Below are 12,852 nucleotides of genomic sequence, written 5' to 3'. Positions count from 1 at the left end.
TCTGACTAGGGTGAAGGTTCACCTTCCAACAGGACAACGACCCTAAGCACACAGCCAAGACAATGCAGCAGTGGCTTCGGGACAAGTCTCTGAATGTCCTTGAGTGGCCCAGCCAGAGCCCAGACTTGAACCCGACCTCTGGAGACACCTGAAAATAGCTGTGCAGCAAAGCTCCCCATCCAAGTTGACAGAGCTTGAGAGGATCTGCAGAGAAGAATGGGAGAAACTCCCCAAATACAGGTGTGTCAAGCTTGTAGCGCCATACCCAAGAAGACTCGATGCTGTAATCTCTGCCATAGGTGATTCAACAAAGTACTGAGTAAGGGGTCTGAATACGTATGTAAATGTAATATTGCAGTTTTGGGGTATTGTGTGTAGATTTATGAAGGAAAAAAACAATTGAATACATTTTAGAATTAGGGTGTCACGTAAAAAAGTGTGGAAAATGTCAAGGGGTCTGAATACTTTCCCGAAGGCACTGTAAAAGCAGTCCTGAGGGAGAACAAAGGGTCTGTAGATTACACATAACAGTATCATCCATACCTTTGTTGAGAGCGAGTCGAATATTCCCCAGAAGAGTTTTTTGGTGAGCAGCAGTTCTTCCTCTGAGGCCATGCCGGAGCTCCCCAGCCCCGAGGGAAGACAGTAGTACTTCCAGCTCTGCTCATAGTGTTCAGTCAGCAGCTGGAGGAAACACAAAAGGAGAAGTCCGTATCCCGCTGCTGAAACCCTTCCAGGTAGTAGCTACTAGCGGAAAGTAAGATGATGAGAGGAAATTAAGATGAATCGTTTTGGTGGTGGGTGGTCAGAAGTTGGAGGAAATAAATTCTGAAAAGAGTTAACATATCTCCATCCCATTGATGCTAAATTCAGGTATTTGTACCCCTGTGTTCTTCCAAACTGTTGGAAGTCAAGTATTCACGTCAATATCCTATTAAGATTCTGTAAGTGAACGTAGATGAAGGTAAAAGTCTGGTTCCTGTTTAAATGAATTTTCTATGTACAGTATGTACTCGGAATGTACTTGTACTAGATACCGTGTTATCAGCTAGGAGTGAGACAGATGTGTCATCAGACAGAGGTCACACCTACAGTATGTCAGCCCCCCCCCCACCCAGGAGAAAGAGAGAGACAGGAAACTACAACTAGAAGAAACTGAGATGAAGAGGGGAAGTGAAGACTTGTTGTTTATGTGATCGGAGGGAGAGAGAGAGGGAGAGGAGGGAGAGGAGGGAGAGAGGGAGGGAGAGGAGGGAGAGGAGAGGAGAGAGAGAGGGAGGGAGAAGAGGGAGAGGAGGGAGAGGAGGGAGAGAGGGTGGGAGAGGAGGGAGGGAGAGGAGGGAGGGAGAGGAGGGAGAGGAGAGGAGGGAGAGAGGGAGGGAGAAGAGGGAGAGGAGGGAGAGGAGGGAGAGGAGGGAGGGAGAGGAGGGAGAGAGGGGAGGGAGAAGAGGGAGAGAGGGAGGGAGAGGGAGGGAGAGGAGAGAGAGAGGGAGGGAGAGGAGGGAGAGGAGGGAGAGGAGGGAGAGGAGGGAGAGAGGGAGGGAGAGGAGGGAGAGAGAGGAGGGAGAGGAGAGAGAGAGGGAGGGAGAGGAGGGAGAGAGGAGGGAGATCAGGGAGAGGAGGGAGAGAGGGAGGGAGAGGAGGGAGAGGAGGGAGAGAGGGAGGGAGAGGAGGAGAGATGGAGAGGAGGGAGGGAGAAGGAGGGAGAGAGGAGGGAGAGAGAGAAGAGGGAGAGAGGAGAGAGGAGGGACTGAGGAGGGAGAGAGAGAGGGGAGAGAGGGAGGGAGGGAGGGAAGAGGGAGGGAGAGGGAGGGAGAGAGGGAGGGAGAGGAGGGAGAGAGGGAGGGAGAGGAGAGAGAGAGGGAGGGAGAGGAGGGAGGGAGAGGAGGGAGAGGAGGGAGAGAGAGGGAGGGAGGGAGAGAGGAGAGAGAGGGGGAGGAGAGGAGGGAGAGAGGGAGGAGAGGAGGGAGAGAGGGAGGGAAAGAGAGGGAGGGAGGAGGGAGAGGAGAGGGGAGAGGAGGGAGGGAGAGGAGGGAGAGAGGAGGGAGAGAGGAGGGAGAGGAGGGAGGGAGAGGAGGGAGGGAGAGGAGGGAGAGGGAGGGAGAGGAGGAGGGAGGGAGGAGGAGAGGAGGGAGAGGGAGGGAGGGGAAGGCGAGGAGAGGAGGGAGGGAGAGGAGGGAGAGAGGGAGGGAGGGAGAGGAGGCGAGGGAGAGGAGGGACGAGGAGGGGCAGAGGAGGGAGAAGGAGGGAGAGGAGGAGGAGGGAGGAGGGAGAGGAGGAGAGGGGGGGCGAGGAGGGAGGAGGGAGAGAGGGAGGGAGAGGGATAGGAGGAGAGAGGGAGGAGAAGAGGAGAGAGGGAGGGAGAGGAGAGAGAGAGGGAGGAGAGGAGGGAGGGCGAGGAGGAGGAGGGAGAGGAGAGAGAGAGGGAGGGAGAGGAGGGAGAGGAGGGAGAGAGGGAGGGAGAGGAGGGAGAGAGAGGAGGGAGAGGAGGGAGAAGAGGGAGGGAGGGAGGGAGGAGAAGAGGGGAGAGAGGGAGAGGAGGGAGGGAGAGGAGGGAGAGAGGGAGGGAGAGGAGGGAGGAGAGAGGGAGGAAGAGGAGGGAGAGGAGGGAGAAAGGGAGGGAGAGGAGGGAGAGGGGGAGGGAGAGGAGGGAGCGGAGGGAGGGAGGCTAGGGGTGTCAACCGAGCTGTTCTCACCCATAACAACAAGGGGGGGGGGGGCTAGTGTTGACAGGCCCCTTACAGTACTCTGTGAGAATGGGATCTTACCCTGAGTGGCATCTTGCAGTACTCTGTGAGAATGGGATCTTACCCTGAGTGGCATCTTGCAGTACTCTGTGAGAATGGGATCTTACCCTGAGTGGCATCTTGCAGTACTCTGTGAGAAAGGGATCTTACCCTGAGTGGCATCTTGCAGTACTCTGTCAGCAGGGGAACATCGAACACCAGACGTCTCAGCAGCTGTTGCATCATGGAAGGGCGCAGATGTCTGTAGGGCAGCAGGGGGAAGAGAAACATGTGATTGATACATACAGTCAAATATGAGGATATCTCAGGTTGGAATATAATACTCTGACTAGTAATTCTGGAAAACCAGTGAATTTTGTGAAAATTTTGGGAATTTTGTGAACATTTTGTGAATTTTACAACCCTAACTTTGACCTAAAGCTACCACAGCTACATATTGGTCGACAACTGAAAACCCAATAGTTACAGGAGACTCCAGGGCATCAGCACGGCCTTAGAGGTCCAGGGGTTTTAGAGAACTGAGAGGTTCATAACATGGTGTGAGTCTTTGTTAATACTTACTTGCAGATGGCAAGCAGACACTCCTCGATAGAGTCTCTCTGGGCCTTGGTGAGGGAGCGGCCCTTGGACAGCCGATAGATAGTGTGGAGGGTAGAGTCAATGAGCGCTGCGTAGTGCTCCGTGCCCGAGAACTGGTCAGCACACCTGGTCAGCAGGGGAAGCAGGGCCGAACCGATGTACCTGTTCATGGCCAGAGCGGTCTCTGTGGTGCTTAACACATCCTAGAGCCAAGGGACAGAATTACATGAATGAGAGCGGATAGACCAGTGGCCATCACCAACACTGGATTTCTTGACTCAAATTCTTTGAGTGGGGTTATTTATTGCTCAGTTTCTCCCTAAAGCATCAATACAGTGCCCACAAACTACTGGTTCTGGACATCTACAGGCGGTTATGTGTTCCAACCTAGCACTAACCCAGCCGGTTCAGCTTAACAACTAATCATTAGAGCTGGGCTGAAAGAAAAGCCTGCCAACCCAATAGCTTTCCAAGACCAACGGTTGGTGACTGACTGACCACTGTAAACAACAACAAACCACTGTAAACAACTACTAACCACTGTAAACAACAACTAACCACTGTAAACAACAACTAACCACTGTAAACAACATCTAACCACTGTAAACAACAACTAACCACTGTAAACAACACCTAACCACTGTAAACAACACCTAACCACTGTAAACAACTACAAACCACTGTAAACAACTACTAACCACTGTAAACAACTACTAACCACTGTAAACAACAACTAACCACTGTAAACAACTACTAACCACTGTAAACAACAACTAACCACTGTAAAGAACACCTAACCACTGTAAACAACTACAAACCACTGTAAACAACAACTAACCACTGTAAACAACTACTAACCACTGTAAACAACAACTAACCACTGTAAACATCAACTAACCACTGTAAACAACACCTAACCACTGTAAACAACTACAAACCACTGTAAACAACAACTAACCACTGTAAACAACTACTAACCACTGTAAACAACAACTAACCACTGTAAACAACTACTAACCACTGTAAACAACAACTAACCACTGTAAACAACACCTAACCACTGTAAACAACTACAAACCACTGTAAACAACAACTAACCACTGTAAACAACATCTAACCACTGTAAACAACTACTAACCACTGTAACCAACAACTAACCACTGTAAACAACAACTAACCACTGTAAACAACAACTAACCACTGTAAACAACAACTAACCACTGTAAACAACACCTAACCACTGTAAACAACTACAAACCACTGTAAACAACTACAAACCACTGTAAACAACTACTAACCACTGTAAACAACAACTAACCACTGTAAACAACAACTAACCACTGTAAACAACTACTAACCACTGTAAACAACAACTAACCACTGTAAACAACTACTAACCACTGTAAACAAATACTAACCACTCTAAACAACAACTAACCACTGTAAACAACACCTAACCACTGTAAACAACTACAAACCACTATAAACAACACCTAACCACTGTAAACAACTACAAACCACTGTAAACAACTACTAACCACTGTAAACAACAACTACAAACCACTGTAAACAACTACTAACCCCTGTAAACAACTACTAGCCACTGTAAACAACAACTAACCACTATAAACAACTATTAGAGAGAATCTCAGCACGTGAAGTACACAACCATACATCAAGAGACTGTTTGGTTCCCCCTGTGAGTCAGATGATAACCCCGAGGTCACGGTGACCCCTAAGGCAGACTGTTTGGTTCCCCCTGTGAGTCAGATGATAACCCTGAGGTCACGGTGACCCCTAAGGCAGACTGTTTGGTTCCCCCTGTGAGTCAGATGATATCCCTGAGGTCACGGTGACCCCTAAGGCAGACTGTTTGGTTCCCCCTGTGAGTCAGATGATATCCCTGAGGTCACGGTGACCCCTAAGGCAGACTGTTTGGTTCCCCCTGTGAGTCAGATGATAACCCTGAGGTCACGGTGACCCCTAAGGCAGACTGTTTGGTTCCCCCTGTGAGTCAGATGATAACCCTGAGGTCACGGTGACCCCTAAGGCAGACTGTTTGGTTCCCCCTGTGAGTCAGATGATAACCCCGAGGTCACGGTGACCCCTAAGGCAGACTGTTTGGTTCCCCCTGTGAGTTAGATTATATTCCTAAAGTAGACTGTTGTAGCAGGTATTGAGATAAATGGGGACTGTCAGCATCACTTTCTCTCTCTCTCTCTCTCCCAAAGGATTATGGGTAGATGCAATTACAGAGGTCCGTCCCATGGCGATGGTCTCCTATGGCTACAGCCTCTGTGCCAGCATGGGGAATACTACTCCTCTCCCTCAGGACAAGACAGAGCCGGGATGAAAGCAGGTTTATCTCCCTCTTCAGAGGACGATGAGTAAAAAAGACCATGAGATCCAACAGACTTTTCTCAAATACATCAGAGAGAAGTTTGTTGTGGTGGATCCTCATTTAACTTGATTCACATGGAGAAACAGCAGTCAATATTCATCCAGTCAAAATAACAACTCATCAACTCTGTGATTGTTGTCAGTAGAGTATTTTGATAAACATTTTGCTACACATACAAGAAGTCAGTACACACTGTGGGGAGAGGATTAATTAATACATATATTGATTGATTGGTTGATTGATTGATATATGAATGTTTGCTGTGTTTTCTCATTGACTGACTGACAGACCGACGACAGACCGAATGAAGGCTCACTCCTACTCACTCCTATTCACTCACTGACTGACTGGTTCACTCACTGACTAACTGACTGACTGGTTCACTCACTGACTGACTGGTTCACTCACTGACTAACTGGTTCACTGACTCACTGACTGGTTCACTAACTGACTGACTGGTTCACTCACTGACTAACTGACTGACTGGTTCACTCACTGACTGGTTCACTCACTGACTAACTGGTTCACTGACTCACTGACTGGTTCACTAACTGACTGACTGGTTCACTCACTGACTAACTGACTGACTGGTTCACTCACTGACTGGTTCACTCACTGACTGGTTCACTCACTGACTAACTCACTGACTAACTGGTTCACTGACTGACTGGCTGGCTGGCTGACTGGCTGACTGGCAGACTGACTAACTGACTGACTGGTTAAATGACTGACTGCCTGGCTGACTGACTGGCTGACTGACTAACTGACTGACTGGTTCACTGACTGACTGGCTGGCTGACTGGATGAGTGGTTCACAGACTGGCTGACTGACTGGTTCACTGACTGGCTGACTGACTAGTTCACTGACTGACTTGCTGGCTGGCTGGATAGTTCACTGACTGACTTGCAGGCTGACTCACTGAATGACTGACTGCTACATTGATTGACTGTTTCACTGACTGGTTTACTGACTGACTGGCTGGCTGACTGACTGGTTCACTGAGTGACTGAGTGACTGACTCATTGACTGATTCACTGACTGGTTCACTGACTGACTGACTGGTTCACTGAGTGACTGGTTCACTGACTGGTTTACTGACTGACTGGCTGGCTGACTGACTGGTTCACTGAGTGACTGAGTGACTGACTCATTGACTGGCTCACTGACTGGTTTACTGACAGAAGGACTGATAGATTGATTTGTCTCTCCTACTCACCGTGTCCAGGGAGGCGGAGGCTCGGAGGTCAGGCAGGAAGCCCACCTCCAACAGGTGTAGCAGAAAGCTCTGGTCCTCCACGCCGTACACACGGTCCAGAAACAACACCATTGGGGCCTTGTGGTCCGGACAGAAACTAGCCGACATGTCTGGCTCTGTCACACTACCGTCTGGGGGTGGAGGAGGAGGTAGAGGAGGAAGAGGAGGGGGTAGAGATGGAGGTAGAGGAGGAGATAGAGGAGGAAGATGAGGAGGTGGTTGAGGAGGAGGAAGAGGATGAAGAGGAGGAAGAGGAGGTGGTAGAGGAGGTGGTAGAGGAGGAAGAGGAGGTGGTAGAGGATGAGATAGAGCAGGGGATAGAGGAGGAGGTACAGGAGGAAGAGGAGGAGATAGAGGAGGAAGAGGAGGTGGTAGAGGAGGTGGTAGAGTAGGAGGAACAGGAGGTAGAGGAGGAGAGAGAGGAGGGGGTAAAGGAGGTGGTAGAGGAGGAAGAGGAAGAGATAGAGGAGGAAGAGGAGGTGGTAGAGGAGGAAGAGGAGGTGGTAGAGGATGAGATAGAGCAGGGGATAGAGGAGGAGGTACAGGAGGAAGAGGAGGAGATAGAGGAGGAAGAGGAGGTGGTAGAGGAGGTGGTAGAGTAGGAGGAACAGGAGGTAGAGGAGGAGAGAGAGGAGGGGGTAAAGGAGGTGGTAGAGGAGGAAGAGGAAGAGATAGAGGAGGAAGAGGAGGTGGTAGAGGATGAGATAGAGGAGGAGGTAGAGGAGGAGGAGGAGGTAGAGGAGGCGGAGGTAGAGGAGGTAGAGAAGGGGATAGAGGAGGAGGAAGGGTAGGTAGAGGAGGAAGAGGAGGAGGAGGAAGGGGATGTAAAGGAGTTAGAGGAGGAAGAACAAGTATAAGAGGAGGAAGAGGAGGAGGAGGAAGGGGATGTAAAGGAGTTAGAGGAGGATGAGCAAGTATAAGAGGAGGAAGAGGAGGTGGAGAATGATGAAGAGGTAGAGGAGGAGGAAGAGGAGGTAGAGAATGAGGAGGCAACAAAAATGAACCGATTTATAGAAGAGGTGAGAGGGAGTTTAGTCGTTCCACTAACGCAGCATGGTGTAAATGGAACGATAAGAAAGGAGAAGTGTAGAGCTCAATAAGGTTTCACACAGAATGATATGTAACACATCTACCAGGTTTAATACGCGATGGGAAGAGAAGCACGTTATCTGGAAACGCTGAGTGTGTGGAGAGCAGACTAGGACAAGCAGAGAGAAGTCATTGGAAAAAAGACATTTGCAGTGTAATGAAGGATCTCTTGGGAGAAAACTTCACTATGGGAAACAGATTATATGAAGGGAGGGAGGTGGCAGAAGAACTTTACTCAAGTAAGAGAGATACTGTATGCTTTATCATTAGAATTTATCATGAAGAAAATTGAAAATGGGAAAGGTTGATTGGATTTTTTGCCAAAGAAGTCTATAGTTACTTCTCCACTACAAACACATTTTCCGTGCTGCGACTTCATATACTATAACCAAACATGACAACTATATTAGATAAAGTACAAATTGGTTAAGCGAAGACCTTGCAGTCTGCAGTATTTATTTTTCAGTGGAAACATGGACTGAGAAATGGTTAGAGACCTACTCCTCAAGGTGAAAGCAGACAACCCAATCAGGAAAATGTAAGAGCCTTTACCTCATACGGCTGACAGATTTCTGTTGTAGCCCAAGATGTGGCTGTGAGTGGAATAGGATATAAAAGCCCTGACCAGATGAACCTTCTACTACAGTGAAACATGTGTTTACCATTAAAACACAGCAGGGTCCTGCTTCTTCACCATTCTTAATCAACAGAGTAATGTTTCCGAACAAGAAATGTTTCAGAACCAAAATGTTAGTATAAAAATGTTTTGATACAACCAGTACATGTTAAAATAGGACATTAATCTGAGCTCTTTAGTCATTGGGTCCTACCTTTATTGACAATGGGCATCTTGAGTGGTATACTGATGATGCCCACCAGGTCTGTGGTAGGAACCAGGGAGCGCAGGATGGCCCGGATACGCAATGCCTCACCTTTACCCTTGTTGATCAACTGAGAGAGAGGGGGAGAGAGAGGGAGGAGGAGAGGAAGAAGGACGAGAGAGAGGGGAGGGATAGGGACAGATCGGGGGAGAGATAGGGAGGGATAGGGAGAGAGGGAGAGAGAGAGGGGGGGATAGGGAGAGAGGGAGGGAGGGATAGGGAGAGAGGAAGGGAGAGAGGGATAGGGAGAGAGATAGGGAGGGAGGGAAGGATAGGGAGAGAGGGAGAGGGAGAGAGAGAGAGAGAGAGGGGGTGAGGGACAGATAGGGAGAGAGAGGAGGGAGGGGGTGAGGGACGGATAGGGAGAGAGAGGAGGGAGGGAGAGAGGGAGGGATAGGGAGAGAGATAGCGAGCGAGAGCGAGCGCGTGCGAGAGAGAGAGCGAGTGCGTGTGTGCGAGAGAGAGAGGGAGAAAGAGAGAGAGAGAGAAAGAGAGAGAGAGAGAGAGAGAGCGAGTGCGTGCGAGAGAGAGAGGGAGAAAGAGAGAGAGAAAGAGAGAGAGAGAGAGAGAGAGAGAGAGAGAGAGAGAGAGAGAGAGAGAGAGAAAGAGAGAGACAGAGAGAGACAGAGAGAGAGAGAGAGAGAGCAGCACAGTGCATGGAGGACTGTGAACGGAGCTGAAGTGTATCTGATAATATGTTGATGATGGATCTGGGGGGTGAGGGCAGCATGCCAAACAGACAGAAGACAGGAGAAAGACGAGGCACTGATCTAACTTCTGCAGCTGTGAAAAACCATAAACTTGCTCAGGGTCACCAGAAACATTAACCCTCACACATCGTTTGTCCGATAACTCAGGACATGTTTGGACAGTTGTTTCTTTTTTTTCCGTTGACCTTGATGTTGTTTCTCAAGATTGTATTTCAATGAGACTATCATCAATAAACAGAGGTTTGATAATAAAAAATAAAGAATAAAAGGTGTTGTCACTCACGTGCATCTCAGGGGCGCAGCGTCCCAGCAGGTCAATAAGGGCAGAGTAAAAGGACATGATGGCGTTTCCTGTGTGGGCAACCTCTTCCTCCTCATCCTCACCAGACCTAGGACACAGATAAACAAGTCCCTTCTAATGAGTTGAAAGGTCATCTCTAGATGTACGGCTAAATTCCTCCCTAACTGAATTAATAAAGCTCATGGTTTTAAAAAGCTCCATAGCAGATTGTCAGATTCCACTTCCACCACCTTCCTTCTTGTAAAGGAATTGAATTGAAGCTCAACTTTGAAATTGAAGCTCAACCTTGAAGTTAAAGCTCAACCTTGAATTGAAGCTCAACCTTGAATTGAAGCTCAACCTTGAATTGAAGCTCAACCTTGAATTGAAGCTCAACCTTGAATTGAAGCTCAACCTTGAATTGAAGCTCAACTTTGAAATTGAAGCTCAACCTTGAAGTTAAAGCTCAACCTTGAATTGAAGCTCAACCTTGAATTGAAGCTCAACCTTGAATTGATGCTCAACCTTGAATTGAAGCTCAATCTTGAAATTAAAGCTCAACCTTGAAATTAAAGCTCAACCTTGAATTGAAGCTCAACCTTGAATTTGAATCTCAACCTTGAATTGAAGCTCAACCTTGAATTGAAGCTCAACCTTGAATTGAAGCTCAACCTTGAATTTGAAGCTCAACCTTGAATTGAAGCTCAACCTTGAATTGAAGCTCAACCTTGAATTTGAAGCTCAACCTTGAATTGAAGCTCAACCTTGAATTGAAGCTCAACCTTGAATTGAAGCTCAACCTGTCACGACTTCCGCCAAAGTCGGTCCCTCTCCTTGTTCAGCGGCGGTCGACGTCACCGGTCTTCTAGCCATCGCCGATCCACCTTTCATTTTCCATTTGTTTTGTCTTGTCTTCCCACCCACCTTGTTACAAATCCATCATTACATGTTGTGTATTTAACCCTCTGTTCCCCCCATGTCCATGTCCTTGTCCAGAATTGTTTATTGTAGTGTTTGTGCACGTTATGCTTGTGTGTAGCGGGTTTTCTTTATGGTGGTTTTGTTTATTAAACTGTGGCGATAGAAATCAGTTTTTGCTCTCCTGCGCCTGACTTCTCTGCCGCCAGTACGCACCCCCTACACAACCTTGAATTGTCTTCCATATTCCTTCCACTACTCAATGATCCTATGTTAATTAAAGGTGTCATCTCATGCTGAGTGATTGAGAGATTGAATTACCCAGAAGGTTCTCCATTGGCTGTACAGGGCAGGTCCAGAGCAGGGTTCTCAGATATCTTAATGGCTTCCAGCATGGCCGCCAGCAGACCGTTGCCCCCCTCTCCTCTCAGAGCGGGACCAAAACACTCGGGACGCCTGATCAGCAGCTTCACCACCGTGTTAGAGTTCTCCTCTACACTCTCACCTGCAGAGAGAGAGGGATGGAGGGGAAAGGAATCAGGGAGGGATGGAGGTGGGGGGGTGAAGGAGCCAGGGAGGGAAAGGGAGGGGTGGAGAAAGGAGGAGAGCGGCAATTAGGAAAAAAGGAAGGGAGAGAGGTAGGGAGAGAGGGAAAGAGGAAGGGAGAGAGGCAGGGATAGAGGTAGGGAGAGAGGCAGGGATTGAGGTAGGGAGAGAGGTAGGGAGAGAGGGAGGGAGAGAGGCAGGGATAGAGGTAGGGAGAGAGGTAGGGAGAGAGGAAGGGAGAAAGGTAGGTAGAGAGGAAGGGAGAGAGGCAGGGAGAGAGGCAGGGAGAGAGGCAGGGAGAGAGGTAGGGAGAGAGGCAGGGATAGAGGTAGGGAGAGAGGTAGGGAGAGAGGTAGGGAGAGAGGTAGGGAGAAAGGTAGGTAGAGAGGAAGGGAGAGAGGCAGGGAGAGAGGTAGGGATTGGGAGAGGTTCATTACTAATTTACATTGTATAAGATTAAATAGCCAATCCACCACCATTGGTTTATCCACTTCATCCTCAGAGAGTAACTGGACTTAAAAGATCTCTCTCTCTCTCTTGCCCTCTCCCTCTTTATCTCTATCTCTCTCCCTTTCTGTCTCTCTGCCCCCCTCTCCCTCTTTATCTCTATCTCTCTCCCTTTCTGTCTCTCTGGCCCACTCCCTCTTTATCTCTATCTCTCTCCCTTTCCGTCTCTCTGCCCCCCTCTCCCTCTTTATATCTATCTCTCTCCCTTTCTGTCTCTCTGCCCCCCCCCTCTTCATCTCTATCTCTCTCCCTTTCCGTCTCTCTGCCCCCCTCTCCCTCTTTATCTCTATCTCTCTCCCTTTCTGTCTCTCTGCCCCCCCCCTCTCCCTCTTTATCTCTATCTCTCTCCCTTTCTGTCTCTCTGCCCCCCCCTCTTTATCTCTCTCCCTTTCTGTCTCTCTGGCCCTCTCCCTCTTTATCTCTATCTCTCTCCCTTTCTGTCTCTCTGCCCCCCCCCTCTGTCTATCTGATGTACCATTACTGAAGACAGCGAAGCGGAGGAAAGACAGGTATCTCTCTCCCTCTATGGGGTTCCAGCCAATGTCAGGATATCCTTTAGCCAGGAGCATGACACAGCTCTGCAGCCCACAGCCTGCCAGGTAGGTTACCACCTGAATACAGAAACACTTTGGTGAGTCCTTCAGCACTCTACTACACATTCCTTCCTAACTCAGATCCGCTCTCATCACTCAACTCAGACATGTCAGAATCAGGGACTGACAGTGACAGCCTGAGTCCACTCTCCTTTATGTCGAGGGATGTGTATTATATAATGTGGCAGGTGAAGTCGAGGGATGTGTATTATATAATGGGCAGGTGAAGTCGAGGGATGTGTATTATATAATGTGGCAGGTGAAGTCGAGGGATGTGTATTATATAATGGGCAGGTGAAGTCGAGGGATGTGTATTATATAATGTGGCAGGTGAAGTCGAGGGAT

General features: G+C 48.8%; 1 protein-coding gene across 3 annotated transcripts in view; it reads right to left on the bottom strand.

The window, feature by feature from the left end:
• LOC109880797 (ryanodine receptor 3) overlaps window positions 1-12,852 on the bottom strand; it is a 284,327-nt gene that overhangs the window by 91,152 nt on the left and 180,323 nt on the right. For all 3 annotated transcript variants that reach the window (XM_031800945.1, XM_031800946.1, XM_031800947.1), the window contains 8 exons: window positions 12,390-12,525; window positions 11,183-11,366; window positions 9,947-10,052; window positions 8,903-9,023; window positions 6,945-7,114; window positions 3,309-3,529; window positions 2,898-2,988; window positions 544-684 (listed from right to left, as the gene is read on the bottom strand). In XM_031800945.1, the coding sequence (XP_031656805.1) occupies window positions 544-684; window positions 2,898-2,988; window positions 3,309-3,529; window positions 6,945-7,114; window positions 8,903-9,023; window positions 9,947-10,052; window positions 11,183-11,366; window positions 12,390-12,525 (1,170 nt within the window). The remainder of the gene's footprint in view (window positions 1-543; window positions 685-2,897; window positions 2,989-3,308; window positions 3,530-6,944; window positions 7,115-8,902; window positions 9,024-9,946; window positions 10,053-11,182; window positions 11,367-12,389; window positions 12,526-12,852) is intronic.

The sequence above is a fragment of the Oncorhynchus kisutch genome, linkage group LG21, assembly GCF_002021735.2.
Source record: "Oncorhynchus kisutch isolate 150728-3 linkage group LG21, Okis_V2, whole genome shotgun sequence".
NCBI lineage: Eukaryota > Metazoa > Chordata > Actinopteri > Salmoniformes > Salmonidae > Oncorhynchus > Oncorhynchus kisutch.
Note: the sequence above shows the minus strand (reverse complement) of the source record. Positions and strands in the feature narration are given on the sequence as shown.